Source organism: Ranitomeya imitator, chromosome 1 (genome assembly GCF_032444005.1).
Source record: "Ranitomeya imitator isolate aRanImi1 chromosome 1, aRanImi1.pri, whole genome shotgun sequence".
NCBI classification, from domain to species: Eukaryota; Metazoa; Chordata; class Amphibia; order Anura; family Dendrobatidae; genus Ranitomeya; species Ranitomeya imitator.
In genome coordinates, this window is record NC_091282.1 from 303969722 (window position 1) to 303986632 (window position 16911).

General features: G+C 45.8%; 1 protein-coding gene across 2 annotated transcripts in view; it reads right to left on the reverse strand.

The window, feature by feature from the left end:
- DEPDC5 (DEP domain containing 5, GATOR1 subcomplex subunit) overlaps window positions 1-16911 on the reverse strand; it is a 217716-nt gene that overhangs the window by 13511 nt on the left and 187294 nt on the right. The window contains exons 35-40 of one of the 2 annotated variants that reach the window (XM_069757652.1): window positions 14287-14370; window positions 11483-11615; window positions 11292-11400; window positions 10945-11175; window positions 9884-10053; window positions 8616-8787 (exon numbers count right to left, since the gene is read on the reverse strand). In XM_069757652.1, the coding sequence (XP_069613753.1) occupies window positions 8616-8787; window positions 9884-10053; window positions 10945-11175; window positions 11292-11400; window positions 11483-11615; window positions 14287-14370 (899 nt within the window). The remainder of the gene's footprint in view (window positions 1-8615; window positions 8788-9883; window positions 10054-10944; window positions 11176-11291; window positions 11401-11482; window positions 11616-14286; window positions 14371-16911) is intronic. The other variant, XM_069757644.1, reaches the window with a different exon arrangement.

The window sequence follows — 16911 nt, forward strand, 5'->3', positions numbered from 1 at the left end:
AACTTATCTAGATATGTGGTGAGCACTTTGAACCCCCAAGTGCTTCACAGACGTTTACAACGCAGAGCCGTGAAAATAAAAAATCATTTTTTTTTCCTCAAAAATTATGTTTTAGCAAGCATTTTTTTAGATTCACAAGGGTAACAGGAGAAATTGGACCCCAGTAATTGTTGCGCAGTTTGTCCTGAGTATGCTGGTACCCCATATGTGGGGGTAAACCACTGTTTGGGCACACGTCGGGGCTCAGAAGTGAGGGAGCACCATTTGACTTTTTGAATACGAGATTGGCTGGAATCAATGGTGGCGCCATGTTGCGTTTGGAGACCCCTGATGTGCCTAAACAGTGGTAACCCCTCAATTCTACCTCCAACACTAACCCCAACACACCCCTAACTCTAATCCCAACTGTAGCCATAACCCTAATCACAACCCTAACCGCAACACACCCCTAACCACAACCCTAACCCCAACACACCCGTAACCCTAACCACAACCCTAATTCCAACCCTAACCCTAAGGCTATGTGCCCACGTTGCGGATTCGTGTGAGATATTTCCGCACCATTTTTGAAAAATCCGCGGGTAAAAGGCACTGCGTTTTACCTGCGGATTTTCCGCGGATTTCCAGTGTTTTTTGTGCGGATTTCACCTGCGGATTCCTATTGAGGAACAGGTGTAAAACGCTGCGGAATCCGCACAAAGAATTGACATGCTGCGGAAAATACAACGCAGCGTTTCCGCGCGGTATTTTCCGCACCATGGGCACAGCGGATTTGGTTTTTCATATGTTTACATGGTACTGTAAACCTGATGGAACACTGCTGCGAATCCGCAGCCAAATCCGCACCGTGTGCACATAGCCTAATTCTAAAGGTATGTGCACACGCTGCGGAAAACACTGCGGATCCGCAGCAGTTTCCCATGAGTTTACAGTTCAATGTAAACCTACGGGAAACAAAAATCGCTGTACACATGCTGCGGAAAAACTGCACGGAAACGCAGCGGTTTACATTCCGCAGCATGTCACTTCTTTTGTGCGGATTCCGCAGCGGTTTTACAACTGCTCCAATAGAAAATCGCAGTTGTAAAACCGCAGTGAAATGCGCAGAAAAAAACGCGGTAAATCCGCAGCGGTTTAGCACTGCGGATTTATGAAATCCGCAGCGGAAAAATCCGCAGAGGACCAGAATACGTGTGCACATACCGAAACCCTAACCCTAGCCCTAACCCTACCCCTAGCCCTAACCCTACCCCTACCCCTACCCCTAACATTAGTGGAAAAAAAAAATTTCTTTATTTTTTTATTGTCCCTACCTATGGGGGTGACAAAGAGGGGGGGTCATTTATTATTTTTTTTATTTTGATCACTGAGATATAATCTATCTCAGTGATCAAAATGCACTTTGGAACGAATCTGCCGGCCGGCAGATTCGGCGGGCGCACTGCACATGCGCCCGCCATTTTGGAAGATGGCGGCGCCCAGGGAGAAGACGGACGGGACCCCGGCTGGATCGGTAAGTATGATGGGGTGGGGGGGGACCACGGGGGGGGGGATCGGAGCACGGGGGGGGGGGGATCGGAGCACGGGGGGGGGAATCGGAGCACGGGGGGGCTGGAACGGAGCACGGGGGGGCTGGAATGGAGCACGGGGGGGTGGAACGGAGCACCGGGGGGTGTGGATCGGAGTGCAGGGGGGGTGATTGGAGCACGGGGGGGGTGATTGGAGCACGGGGGGAGCGGACAAGAGCACGGGGGGGAGCGGAGCACTGGACGGAGGGGAGCCGGAGCAGTGTACCGGCCAGATCGGGGGGCTGGGGGGGCGATCGGTGGGGTGGGGTGGGGGCACATTAGTATTTCCAGCCATGGCCGATGATATTTCAGCATCGGCCATGGCTGGATTGTAATATTTCACCCGTTATAATAGGTGAAATATTACAAATCGCTCTGATTGGCAGTTTCACTTTCAACAGCCAATCAGAGCGATCGTAGCCACGAGGGGGTGAAGCCACCCCCCCTGGGCTAAACTACCACTCCCCCTGTCCCTGCAGATCGGGTGAAATGGGAGTTAACCCTTTCACCCGGCCTGCAGGGACGCGATCTTTCCATGACGCCGCATAGGCGTCATGGGTCGGATTGGCACCGACTTTCATGACGCCTACGTGGCGTCATGGGTCGGGAAGGGGTTAAGCCAGTACATGTCCAGGCCCATCTGAAGTTTGCTAGAGAGCATTTGGATTATCCAGAAGAGTATTGGGAGAATGTCATATGGTCTGATGAAACCAAAGTAGAACTGTTTGGTAGAAACAATGCTGAGCTGCATGCAAAGAACACCATACCTAGTGTGAAGCATGGGGGTGGCAACATCATGCTTTGGGGCTGTTTCTCTGCAAAGGGACCAGGACAACTGATTCGTGTACATGAAAGCATGAATGTGGCCATCTATTGTGAGATTTTGAGTGCAAACCTCCTTCCATCAGCAAGAGCATTGAAGATGAAACATGGATGGGTCTTTCATTATCAGCGTGATAATGATCCCAAGCACACTGCCAGGGCAACGAAGGAGAGGAGTGGCCTAGCCAGTCTCCAGATCTCAACCCCATAGAAAACCTTTGGAGGGAGTTGAAAGTCTGTGTTGCCCAGCAACAGGCCCAAAACATCACTGCTCTAGAGGAGATATGCATGGAGGAATGGGCCAACATACCATCAACAGTGTGTGCCAACATTGTGAAGACTTACAGAAAACGTTTGACCACGGTCATTGCCAACAAAGGATAGATAACAAAATATTGAGATGAACTTTTGTTAATGACCAAATACTTATTTTCCACCACAATTTGCAAAATAAATCTTGCCAAATCAGACAAGGTGATTTTCTGGATTTGTTTTCTCAGTTTGATTCTCATAGTTGTGGTCTACCTATAATGTCAATTACTGGCCCCTCTCATCATTTTAAGTGGGAAAACTTGCACAATTGGTCGCTGACTAAATACTTTTTATTCCCACTGTATAATGCTGTATATTGGCTCCCAATTCGTCCTGTAAGAGAAGAAATAGGGATTTTTGTGTACTCACCGTAAAATCCTTTTCTCCGAGCCATTTATTGGGTAACAGACCGTGAGGGTGTATGCTGCTGCCAATAGGAGGCTGACACTAAGTGATACAAAAAAAGTTAGCTCCTCCCCTGCAGCATATACCTTCCTGCTGGCTCTCAGCTAACCAGTTCGGTGCAAAAGCAGTAGGAGATCAATAACAACAAAGTATAGCATTATATATGAGAGTATAGCATGTCAAACTATAAAACAAGCAGAATAACAGGGTAGGAGCTGTGTCCCCCAATGAATGGCTCTGAAAAAAGGATTTTACGGTGAGTAGACAAAAATCCCTGTTTCTCCTTCGCCTAATTGGGGGACACAAACCGTGGGACGTCCCAAAGCAGTTCCTGGGTGTGTACAACATCAGATCAGGCCCTGTACAAGAACGCCACCATGGCCTGCAGAGTCGGCCTGCCCAGACTTACATCTGCGGAAGTCTGGGAATTATAGTGCTTCAAGACTGCATGCGGACTGGACAAACCCGCAAGCTTGCAGGCGTGCATTACCGACGCCTGGTGCTAAGAGCCCAAGAAACCTCGATCGACAGAGTGGAGTGGAGTTAGGCTGACGTCTAACCCGGAAGGACTCTTGGATGGTGTAACGAATCCACCAGGCTAACATGGCAGATGAAATGGCTAAACCCTTCCTGTAACCATCAGGAAGCCTTCCTCTGACCGTCAGGAAACCCAAGTAAGGTGTCCAACCTTCGGATGGACGCCGTGCACGATACGTACCTACTCAGAGCACACACTTCTTCCAGAATATGGAGAACCCATCCCTCCCATTTTATGGACTGGTGCCGAAAGAGATGAGGGAAGAACGATGCCCTCGTAACATTGGGAATACAATACCATCATGGTAACAAGGGACGGGGATGGCCTGAGGACAACCTTGCCTTGATGGTAATAAGGAAAAAAGTCTGAAAGAACAGAGCGTCTAGCTCCGAAGACTTGTCAGGATGACGAGATCGCAGAGAAAAAAAAAGGGGTGACCTTCCCTGATAGTGAAGTCTGTCCGAATCAAAAAAAGGAGTCTACTGTAAGACTCCCAGGACCATTTTTTTTTTTCAGGCATGTTGCCCTTCCAACTTACAGCGCAAGCGCCGGGGACATTCATGAAGGAAATGGAGCCGGTGCCCGAAGGCCCTGAGTGATGGCTGGGAGGAGTTTGTGTCGGGGGAAGACATGCCCCCCTGACAAAACAGAGGTATGAGGGACAAATTATAAAAACGATTATTTAAGCGTTGGCAAGGACACCAACTAAAAGAGCCACCTTGACAGAATGCAGCATTAGTGCAGCACAAAGTGGCTCCTTCAGTTAAAAACGCCTGGGGGGAGGGGTGACAGGTTCCCTTTAAGGTCCCACAGATCTATTGGTATGTGAAAGGGAAGGACCACATGTGAAAACTCCCTGCGAGAAAGTCCCTACTTGCAGTTTTGTTGCAATAAGTCGGAAAAAGTACTAGCTCCGCAAATAAGAAACCTAACGTGGTCCGTGCGGATCTCCCAGGACCACTGGGGGCCTTCTTTCCAAACGACTCTCGGAAGTAGGGGAAGGGGGGGTTATGGAAACTGGTACCACGGAAGAACCAGAGCATTCACTGCAATGGCTTTTGGATCTTGAGGCCAAACCATGAACACAAGTGCATTGGCGTTCAGTCTGGACGCCATCTGATCTACATCTGGAGTGCCCCAGTGAAGACAGATCTGATGGAAGACTTCTGGGAGAAGTTCCCACTCACTTGAGGCGGGGCCCTGATGGCTGAGGAAGTGTAACGCGAGGGTACCTGCTAGATGATTGACGTATGGCACAGCCATGGCATTATCCAATTGAATTCGGATGGGGTGACCCGCCAGAAGGCAGAGGACCTGCTGTAGGACTAGCCGTATCGTTCAGATCCCCAGAACAAAGATCGGGAGCAGAAGGCTGGCATCGGTAGTCACTAATAATCATTAAACCGGAAGGAACTCCCCTGGATGAGGAAGAAGCTCAGAGACTATCCTCTGAAAGCCTGTTTGACCTACAGAAAACGAACGGAGTGAAGGAAACAGCTTCCATTGCTGTCACCTTTTTTTCCTCATGACCCTCCCAGCAAATCGAATGAGTGATCAAGTAAGTGAGTTCTGAGTTGAAAGGCCACAGCCTTGTCTCAAGGGAGAAATACCAGTGTCCAGGATTATCCTCAAAAAGGATATCTGCTGGGCTGGAAAAGAGGAAAAACCTGTCTAGATGAAGCTGCCAGCCCAGGAGAGGGTACAGCAATTGATATAGACAACTCAGCGTAGTCCTGGAAGAGCGGCCAGAAAGTTGATCGGATAGGGCAGGATGACCACACCTCTAGGGTGCAAGAGGAACATTACAGCCGCCATGACCCTTGCGAACACTCAGGGTGCAGTAGCAAGGCCAAAGGACAAGGTCGTGACTTGAAAATGTTGTTTGTGAATGGAAAAGTGAAGGAATTTTTGAAGACTGGAAAATAGGAATGTGAAGGTAAGCATCCCAAATGTTGGTGGATGCCAGAAAATCCACCCTTTTTCCGTTGAAGTAATGGCTGAGCGGAGGAACTCCATCCGAAGAAGAAGGACCATGTCCAGCTTCGTAAAAGTTTGAGGTCCAGGATCAGGCTTATTTTTCGGTCCCCCTTTTTGGAACCAAGATCCCTTAGATCTAGACCATCCTGGACAATTCTTCCACTCCTGGTTGGGTCTATAGAACACATGTGATCCTAGGGAGTGATGTCAGAGGCTTTTTGAATGCATAGTATGCTTCCATACTCTGAGCTATAATGTCCTTCTGGGTGTAATGGCATTTGCTGCTGACAGCGCCACGCAACTAGCTGCATCCGAGAGGCGTAAACCAGCTAGTCTCCGGCTCAAGAAATTTTGATTGACCAGCTGTACTGTCTTCAGGAAAACGTTACAGATGTGAATCAAAATAGTTAAGGTCTCCGACCAGGAGACCACTGCTCGAGGAACCCATGTGGTGGCTAAGGAAGGGTAGAGCACTCAACCCGAGGCTGCAAGATGGACCGAACCAGATTTGCTATCTGACAGTCCACTGTAATTTTAATTGATGACCCATGGGGCAGGAATACTGGTAGACAAGCCACAGGAGGCTCTACCCGGTTAATCTGCCAAGTGGCAGAATGCAAGCTGCATCCAGAAGGTCAGGAAAAGCTGTTTCTTGCTACCTCCGCTCTCTTTTGACAGTGCAGAGTTAAAATGATGAACCCTCTATCCACCACCCTCTTAACAAGGAAGTGGAGAGGGATCGTCTGCCTTCTTGCATCATCTGCTAAATAGTGGAGATGCAGAGGGGGGTGCTTGGACGCCAAAAAAAGGTGCCACTGTACATCCACAGAGTTCAGGTCACCGGGTGGACAGGGCAGGGTGTGGGGAGACCTGTTGCCCCTAAGAATCAGACCAGGCATGGCATCCCACGTCGTAAGGGGGTATACGTGGAGGGGACACCCCACGTGTTTGCATACTGGCTGAAAAAGGATACTGCACTTGCAGAGGCTTCTGTCCAGTGGATTGCTTATCCGGACGCTCCCTGTCCGGGTGAATGACAAATGCTCTGCAAGGGAGTTTATTCTCCTTATGAGGGACACTGTGTGATCTAGAGTAGAACCGTAGGCCTCATCAATCAACAGAGATTGGTTGATATAAATAGGCGAATCCATCCTTTTCTGAAGCTCTGGTGAGTCAAGATCCAAGGCAGTATCCGATCCATATCAGAGTCTTGTTCTCAGAAAATCATTGGTGAAGGAGATCAGGAAATGAAGCTTCCATTTTCTAGACGCCTGTAAGTTTCTAGAATACTTGCGGCCCCTCCTAGCCGACGGCTCCCATGTAGGGGAAGAACCATATATATCGGTCCTGCGAGCACTCCGAGCCACAGAGTGTTCACGGAGGGCTTCAATCTTTTGATCAGAGAAGCCATGGGATGTGGCAGTGATGAAGCCCAATCAGGGGAACTATGGTACTCTGGTATAAGCTGGGATCGGCTGCGGAGGGTTCCTGAGTTCATTTAGGGTGACCAGCTTTGTACTGGTCATGTGCCTTTGTCAACGGTAACAGGGATTCCCAGCCAGTCTCCCATGCTCGTACTTGCCCAGCCTCAAGCTGCTTAGCATTTGCGATCTGACGAGGGCAGAGTCAAATGCCTTTAAGACCAGGAAATGCTGGTCATGTGCCTTTTAGACCAGGGAATCTTGATCATGTGCCTTTAAAAGCAGGGAATACTGGTCATGTGCCTCCATTAAGACCGGGGAATAATACAGGTCATTCATGTAAGTACAGGAGGGAAGAGAGCAGTACTTCCTTACTTGGCTGCAGAGTCGTTGTGCCCCTTTAATGCAAAAAAACATTGCCCCTGCCGGCCGGGTGGACCAAGATGGCCACCGGTAGATGCAAAGTTGATAAAGTCTCGCAGAGAGTGAGAGGAGCCATTTTGGGGGCGGAGCCACAGACGCGATGTGGGCGGAGCGACGTAACTTCCATGAATAGGCCCAAGCCAGGGCCTAAATTTCTGCAGCCGGCAGGAGCAATACCAGGGGTAGAATAGAAGGGCAGTGGACCAAGAAAAGCGAACGCTCCCATGCCAGACAGAAAACTCCTCTTACAGGTCGCGATGGGGGCAGATATACAGTATTATAAAATGCTGTATATCAGCCTGAAAGGTGGTGGCCTTACTTCGCATTGGCCAAAACTGGTGACCGGTTCGCTTTAAATAAAAAAAAATGCTATTTGGCATCACCATAACCATACTGACCTGGAGAACCATATTGCCCTGGAGAACCATATTGCCAGGTAAATTTTACCCCACAATGAACACCATAAAAACAAACTCCCAAAAATATTTGCATAATTGCATTCTTCTTTTTACAATTTCACCATACTTGGATTTTTTTTTATTACTATGAATATATAAATAATATATAAATATATAAATTAATGGTGTCATTCAAAAGTACAAATCACCCTTCAAAAAAAACAAGACTTCATACGACTATGTCGGCAGAAAAATAAACATAAAATTATAGCTCTTAGAAGAAGGTGAGGAAAAAAATGAAAGTGCAAAAAAGAAACAACAACAGGTCCGTAAGGGGTTGAAGTCTAGGTGTCAAAGATCCATTACTATTTGATAGAACACTGTGATGGACTGATTCATTAGTGCTCGTTAGTGATGAGCGAACGTGCTCAGATAATGTCTTATCCGAGCATCTGGGAGTGCTCGTATATTATATCTGTATGATTTGTGGCTGTTATACAGCCTCAACACATTTGGGGATCCCCTAACAAACAGGCAATCCCCACACGTGCTGAGGCTGCCTAACATCAGCAAATCATGCAGCCGCTGGGTCTCGAGCATAATATATGAGCACTCCTAGATGCTTGGCTAACACCCGAGCGTGCTCGGATAAGACATTATCTGAGGACGTTTATTCATCACTAGTGCTCGTCACAAGGAGGACATACAAGTGATAGATAATCCATAGAACAAGTCATCTTGTGTTTCATACCTTCAAATAGATGGTCACTCTCTGCTTTCAGCAAGCAGTTAATGTTGAGAGGAATGAAGAGTTGAGCTCGCAGTGGATCACCATACAGATAACTGGGTAAAGCAAAAGGACCCTCGAGAACTGGTACAAGGAGGAAACCACAAGAGGTAGCTTTTCTGTGCCAACCCTGAACCTACACAGGAATGAGGAAATAAGAGTTTAATAACGGACAGGTAGCTATATATATATCCGCTAGATTTCTAAAACTTAACATGGACAAAACAGAATTCATTGTCTTTCCCCCATCTCACGCGACACCCCCCCCCCCCCCCAACGAACCTATCCATTACAGTAAACGGCTGCCCACTCTCCCCAGTCCCACAAGCTCGCTGTCTCGGGGTAATCCTTGACACTGATCTCTCCTTCAAACCACATATCCAAGCCCTTTCCACTTCCTGCCGACTTCAACTCAAAAATATTTCACGGATCCGTACATTCCTAAACCAAGAATCTGCAAAAACCCTAGTCCATGCTCTCATCATCTCCCGCCTTGACTACTGTAACCTCCTGCTCTGTGGCCTCCCCTCGAACACTCTCGCACCCCTCCAATCTATTCTAAACTCAGCTGCCCGAGTAATCCACCTGTCCCCCCCACTATTCCCCGGCCTCTCCTCTCTGTCAATCCCTTCACTGGCTCCCCATTACCCAAAGACTCCAGTACAAAAGCCTAACCATGACATACAAAGCCATCCACAACCTGTCTCCTCCATACCTCTGTGACCTCGTCTCCCGGTACTTTCCTGCATGCAACCTCCGATCCTCACAAGATCTCCTTCTCTACTCCCCTCTTATCTCCTCTTCCCACAATCGCATACAAGACTTCTCTTGCGCATCACCCCTACTCTGGAACCCTCTACAACACATCAGACTCTCACCTACCATCGAAACCTTCAAAAAGAACCTGAAGACCTACCTCTTCCGGCAAGCCTACAAACTGCAGTAATCACCGATCGACCAAACCACTGCACGACCAGCTCTATCCTCACCTACTGTATCCTCACCCATCCCTTGTAGATTGTGAGCCCTCGCGGGCAGGGTCCTCTCTCCTCCTGTACCAGTTGTGACTTGTATTGTTCAAGATTATTGTACCTGTTTTTATTATGTATACCCCTCCTCACATGTAAAGCGCCATGGAATAAATGGCGCTATAATAATAATAAATAATAATAATAAATAATAATAATATCACAAACAGATGGAGGCTTTCACAAGCAGGTCAATCTGCTTACCATCTCAAAAAGCACCGCAGCAGTTGCTGCCATCCAGTGCAGCTTAACCTCGAAGGCAGCGGTTAGGGAGAAATTGCCATGGTAATAGCAGCTACACCACTCTAACCGGTCAGTGCGGTTGTTAACATCCACATCCAAAGTTACCGTCCTCTGTTCTGGAACAGTAGCAGCTATACAAGGCAAACATAGATCAGATTTTTTTTTCTATGAAATACTATATTGCTGTCTGATATAGAAGAAAAAAAAAGAAAAAGGGGAACCCCCCCCCCCCAAAAAAAAAAACAAACAACAAAAAAAAAACACAAAGGCAGGAAACCAAGACAAGAGGGGAATAGCTTCATGCAGCTTACTCTATACAGCATGCACTAACTAAAGCAAGCATGCAGGACAGCAGGCAGGCAGTAGGTTATAATCATTATTCACAGGTCACAGTTAAACATGTAAGGATTCCAAATCAAAGCTGTTATATTCATATGGTAGAAACACCCAAAAGTAAGACGTTAGGCAACTGGTAACAGAGCTTGTTCCAATGCTCTAGCTGGATGAATGCATTGCATGCAGGTTACATGATACCCGGTGGGGAGGAGCTGCTGGAGATGCTATTACAGCCAGTCAACCAAGAGGGAAACCAATGATATCACATGGACACAGGAATGTTGGAAGTTTTAGTCTAGTTTGCTTTCCTTCAATAGTTACATGAAATAGAGGATGTAGAAAAATGTTGGATGACAACAAAGCAGCTTTTAAAGAAGAAACAATCATACTCCAGCCTTTACAATACTGCAAATCCTTGCAGAAGATCAGATGGCAGATCACCTGGACTTTCATTACCTATTACATTGTTTATAAATGTTAAGACTACATTTTGGTAGGGATATTGACGCTGGTATGACACTGGAGGAGAGCCTTTTTTATACTAAGTGTTTGGACTATTTGAAAAAAAAGTATAAAACTAGTTTTATGTTAACCACACAACATATCAAGGCAACAGATGGTCCACAGGAGATCATTCTCTTGGACCTAGCACTCCATCAGCTCCTCTGCCCGCTACGGGCAGCTACCTAGCAGCGCTGCGGCCTGGCTCCTTCCTCCGAAGCTGCGGCTGAAAGAGCTGTGCCTACTTGCATAAGAGGCAGGTCGACTGGGCAACCAAGGCAACAAAAATGGTGGGAGTTCAGAATGTAGTAGTTCCTCTTCCACTAGTGCCACCTCAACCCATTTCCGCTGGAAAGCAGTAAAATCTTCCATTGCAGCAGAATGCCATGTGCTCGGCTGTGGCAGGTTTGGTGCTGCTATGACAAAGAAACAGTTTAGAACAATTGTATAAAGATAGACAGTGACTGTAAGCCAGAAAATAAATGTAAATTCTGGAGTAATCCACTACTGAATCAAATGAGCATGTTACTACCTTTATCAGGATCCTTTTCAGGAGAAATCCTATAAAGGTAAAATCCGTAGATGAAGGTTCTTAGGGTTTCACCTGAGGCATGCATTATGTACTGATCATCCAGCATCTTCTGCAAAACATTAAGCAGAGATGTGAGAAAAGACCATCTCAAAAGTGTGTTAGTAGTGGTCATAGGAAAATAGGTTTCTTACTTGCATGATGTCCATGGCCATCACCTGACTCTGCACCCAGCTTATGTTATTGACCAGCCAGTGTACAACCTCAGCACTGATAAAGCAGCATGGAGGCAGACCCTTCTGTTCAGACAGCAGCGAAATACCGGTACTAAGAGAAAAACACACAAACTAGAATGCTTTCTGACATTAAATCTCATTTCTTATTAAAACTGCATATGGCTACATTGAGATGATACAATACAGTACCATAAAAAGGGGCAAATTGGCTTGCTCATGTCACTGGGACACTGTATATACTACTTTAGCTATTGGATACCTTCGAACGTCTCAGATCCACATAATTTATTGATTTCCTACTTATTTTAGCAGATAACTCTGACTGCCATTGGCCTCAGCATACATGGAACACAATTTTCATGTTGACATGTTTATGTATCTCGTGTGGTACATTGGACAGATTTATGGAATTGATCCTGAAGATTGCTCTATCCAGACACAACGCCCATTTCAAGTCATTACCGAGCCAGGTGGTTCAATACAGGATTTCCGGAGCTAATCTGAAGCTCGGCAAAAATCATTTTTCTGTTTATGAGGAATTATGATGTATATGTTAAATAATACTTTCTAGTTGCTCATGTGATCTGTGTGACTTCATAGAACCAAAAATGATTTATTTTCACCTCTCGTTTGGCACTTTCTAGTCTATTATTAGACCAGGCACCCTCATTCTATCCATCACACATGCAGACCTATTACTCATTCCCCCTCTTTTTCACATTATACAGTGCTGACCTCCGGATCTCCGTAGCACCTTTGTGCACTACACACCCCAGATACATACACGGGTAGGTTCATTGAAATGGCAAGTTGCGATTTTCTTCAGTCATTTTAATAATGCTCTGCCTCTTGTATTGCAGCATTTAAGTTTGGTGATAGCTATTATATTATCAGAGGGACTACCTTACTGGCCATACGCAGGAGTTAATTATGGCACATTTTAACACTTCTGTTGTACTTGCTTCCATAGGCACGATGCACTTTGCACCGACTATGTTTATGTGGAAGAAACTCGTCTGTTCTACAGAATTAGACCTCCATGGGAATTGTACTTCTTCAAATTAGGAGCACTTATATCCTTTACAGTATGTTATCCCATATTCCCTTTATGGTTGTCCTCTTTTGAAACCTTTTTATGGGTTACACCCATACAAATAACACCTCCCCCTTGGGCACATCTAGGGTTGCACGACCGTTTTATATATTGAACACCATGACATATAGACGTTATCCAATGTATTCATCACCATAAAATGCTGGACGGGCTTTATGATTTTATTTTGTTGTGGTTTCTCTTTTTTCCTTATTTTTTATAATGTTGTCTTTAAATTTTTTTTCTGTTAATACCTCTGTACACTAGATAAATTGAACTGTTCTGAAGAAGGTCCACCTGGGACCGAAAACATTCAACAAACAAACTGGTTCTATGTCTGGATAATAATAAACTGTAATTGTTGTTTTTCATAAATTCTTGAGTGCCGGGATATTCTTGAATATCTATTATTAGACCAAGTCATCACACTGATGTGCCAATTTAAATAAGGTTTGGTTGTCTTCTAAAACCTCTGACAATAAGCTGATAAAGTGTTCCATCATCAATGACTGTTACAGTTTCCTACAGTACAACCAAAGGGGAAATTAAAGCGATCCTGTTATTTAAACTATTAACCTGCAGATATTGGATTATTCTGCATATTAGTAGAGTTCTGATGCTGCCTGTCTGCCTTACTCAACTGGGAGGAAATTAAGTTTATTCCTCCTGTGAGCCGCTGGCTTTCAGTCACAGAGGCGTGCCTGGAGCAGCTACTGTGACTGTGATTGACTCTGCACAGATGCCATGTAATGGGTCAGTGTGCTGCAGTGAAAAATACTGACAGCACAAAATACTGACAGCACAAGTACGACAAAAAAAGAAATGAGACCTAAGGTTAAGTATACAGGTCCTTCTCAAAAAATTAGCATATAGTGTTAAATTTCATTATTTACCATAATGTAATGATTACAATTAAACTTTCATATATTATAGATTCATTATCCACCAACTGAAATTTGTCAGGTCTTTTATTGTCTTTTATTGTTTAAATACTGATGATTTTGGCATACAAATCCTGATAACCCAAAAAACCTGTCTCAATAAATTAGCATATCAAGAAAAGGTTCTCTAAACGACCTATTACCCTAATCTTCTGAATCAACTAATTAACTCTAAACACATGCAAAAGATACCTGAGGCTTTTATAAACTCCCTGCCTGGTTCATTACTCAAAACCCCCATCATGGGTAAGACTAGCGACCTGACAGATGTCAAGAAGGCCATCATTGACACCCTCAAGCAAGAGGGTTAAGGTACCGTCACACTAGACGATATCGCTAGCGATCCGTGACGTTGCAGCGTCCTCGCTAGCGATATCGTCCAGTGTGACAGGCAGGCAAGTGAAAGCACAGCACAGCGGTGAGAAGGACCTGTAGGTCATGAAGCTTCACTTAATTTAAAAAAAAAAAAAAAATTCTGTGAAAATTGCAAATGAGTGTATAAATTTCACATGCACCATAATTTGCACATTTTATGTGCTAAAGACATGAATAACACTTTATGGGTGAAGTATGAAACAGCCAATAAAAACAGTTTTATTTAAAACTCTAGAACTACATAATGGCATCACTAAGACATCTGAACATTTCCATAAAGATTGTCTTGTATTTATAACAAAAAGTTACGGTAACTAAATTCCATTTTTTATCCCAGCACTTGAGGCACCTACCTAGGGTGTTTCATAGCTTCCAGAATCTCACTTAAGCTTGCACTGGAAGGCAGTGTGATTGGGCCACCAGACACCTGTGACACACTAACAAAAAATTATTAGGGTTAGAAACAAATTTTATGAAATCCCATTTCCCTATCTCTTCATTGGGGGACACAGGAAACCACAGGTTTATGCTGCTGCCTCTAAGAGACTAACACTATGCAAATAAAAATGTTAGCTCCTCAATAGTGTACACCCCACCGACCAGGGCCATGCTAGTCAGTTTAGCTTCGTGTCAGTAGGAGATGGACACAAGTCTTTTACTAGACCCATATCTACCTCAGTTTTCATCATTTCTTTTCAGATGGATCTCCTTACCTCTGGAGGGATACAGTGTGAACAGTCACAACTGTACTCCCACGTAGAGACTTTGAGTACGGAATGTACTGCCACCACGTATCCTCATAGGTCTAGCCGGCAGAACCTCAACCCCTAACACATGAAGCGTGTTTAGGTGGTATGAACATCGGTCCTGGTCCCTGTCTCCTAACCACTCACCCACCAGAGCCTGTGGGTTTCAGGAGGTATGGACGTCACACGACCCCTGAAGACTCGGATATCTAAGGATGCTATCAGGAATGTAGAGGTACTTCCTTTTCCTTCCTTCTTTCCTGAGGAACTGAGAAGAAGCTAAGGTTTTTTTTTTGTTTCCCCTCACTTTCCCGTGTCCTTTTTTTCCCCAAAGAGTCTGAGCGTTAGAATAGTCTTATACCTCTGGGTGGGGTTTCCTTGTAGCAGGCTCCCAAAGGGATAGTTAGTCCTTTGGGTCTATAGGCCCCCTTTGTGGGAGCTACTTGAGGCAGGATTTTAGCTTTACTAATTTAGATCCCGACTTCAGTGTGGCCTAGTCGCATTGGTTAGCTTTTCTCCCGCCCGTTGCAGGCACGCTCCCCTTCCTCCCTCAGTGGCACGGAAGCTGCGCACCCTTATTTTTTATTTGAAGGTCCTTCTCTCCCTTCTTACAGTCGCCATCTGCCGGCACCTGAACCTGGAAGGTGCTGATTTCTCAAGGTAACACAGGCACTCCTCCTGCATCTCCATGCAACCCCTCTCCTTTATGCCAGTGTTACACTGCTCTAGGCAGAGAGGTGAGCTGCTCCTAGCTCTTCACTACTGCAGTGTTTTGGACCGACTTCCTGCTGAGAAAAGACAGTATCCTCCAGCAGTGTGTGCTGTGGCTCAGTGGACAAAAAAAAAAGCAGATCACAAATCGCTAGCTCAAGGGTTTGAACTCAGGAGACAGAGTTTAGTCTCTCTGATCCCGAGCTGGATGTTCTACCTTCAGGAGAGAGGATAGGACAGGACATACTTCAAGACCGACTTCGTGGTGCGGCTTTCGTCCGGCTGTGTAGTGAGACTTTAATTCTGCCTAATGCCATCAGGTATCCAGATCTGCTCTCTCAAATACTCTTTCTCCAGGGTTCTCTCCACGGTGAGTCAGTTGCAGGATACTTAGAGCCGATTGCAGCACACCTACCAGGTACAGTACGGTAGATTGAAGCAGTCATCTTTTCAGTGCATTAGACGTGTCTGCTGCAGTGGTACTGGTGTTCTGCACCATATTCAGGTGAGTCAGAAGCACTCTCCTTCACGTTCCTCACATTCGATTGCCGAAGTGCAATCCAGGATTTAGAGGCGGCACCTACCAGATACATTTAGTCAATATCTGCCATCTTTCCAGTGATTCAGACATGCCTGGGGTTGATTGCTGCATCTGTCATGGTATTCTGTCCCATAGTCAGGTGAGTCAGAAACACCCTCTATCTATGCTCTCGTCTGCTCACCACCAGTGAATCAGAGGTGCCTGGTATTCATCACTTCTGGTTGGCTGCTGCAGCTTGCAGAGGAGTCAGACACACATTTTACTACAAGTCTCGTGGTCATTAACATCTGTGGTCATTAACATCTGTGGTCTTTTTCAGTGGGACAGACATTCTACCATGTACCACACGGTTGTTCGCAGCAGCAGCATAAGTGGCCAGTCCACTTTCAGGTAAATCAGACACGCAGGTGTCAAATACCGGATGACCAGCAAGTTTCATTCAGCCATGCACTTTACCCTGAACGCAGCACCCTAGGTGCCTTTCCTCACCTTTTGGTTATTCGGGCCTACTGGTAACTATCCAGTAGGTCAGTTTACTCTTACAGACACCAGATAAAGCCTTGAGCACAAGCAACTATGAACTCTGGGATTTGGTTTCCGAAAGTTGCAAGAACAAGTTTCCCCCTCTTACAGGGATTGGATCTTACTCTGCGCAAGCATCGACCAGTGTACGAAGGATGCTACAGGCTTGGATCCGATGAGGAGCATGACGATAACAGGTTTCATCCTTCGGCAAAAATCGTATCCTTATCAGTATTTTGACAATAACATTTTCACCGTTATCTGGGGTTGCGTTGTTACTCATGCTTAGGTAAGTGGGTCCACACACAAGAATCCTTGCCCTGTCCCAGATAGTCCAGGACCGATAAGGTCGCTCAGAACGTCATAATGATGGTTGTTCCTTTCGTCAGTCAAGTTTTCTTCTGGATGCTACGTGCTGCTTCCCAAGGCCAACTTTCCATGGATTTGGCTGGTCTCCT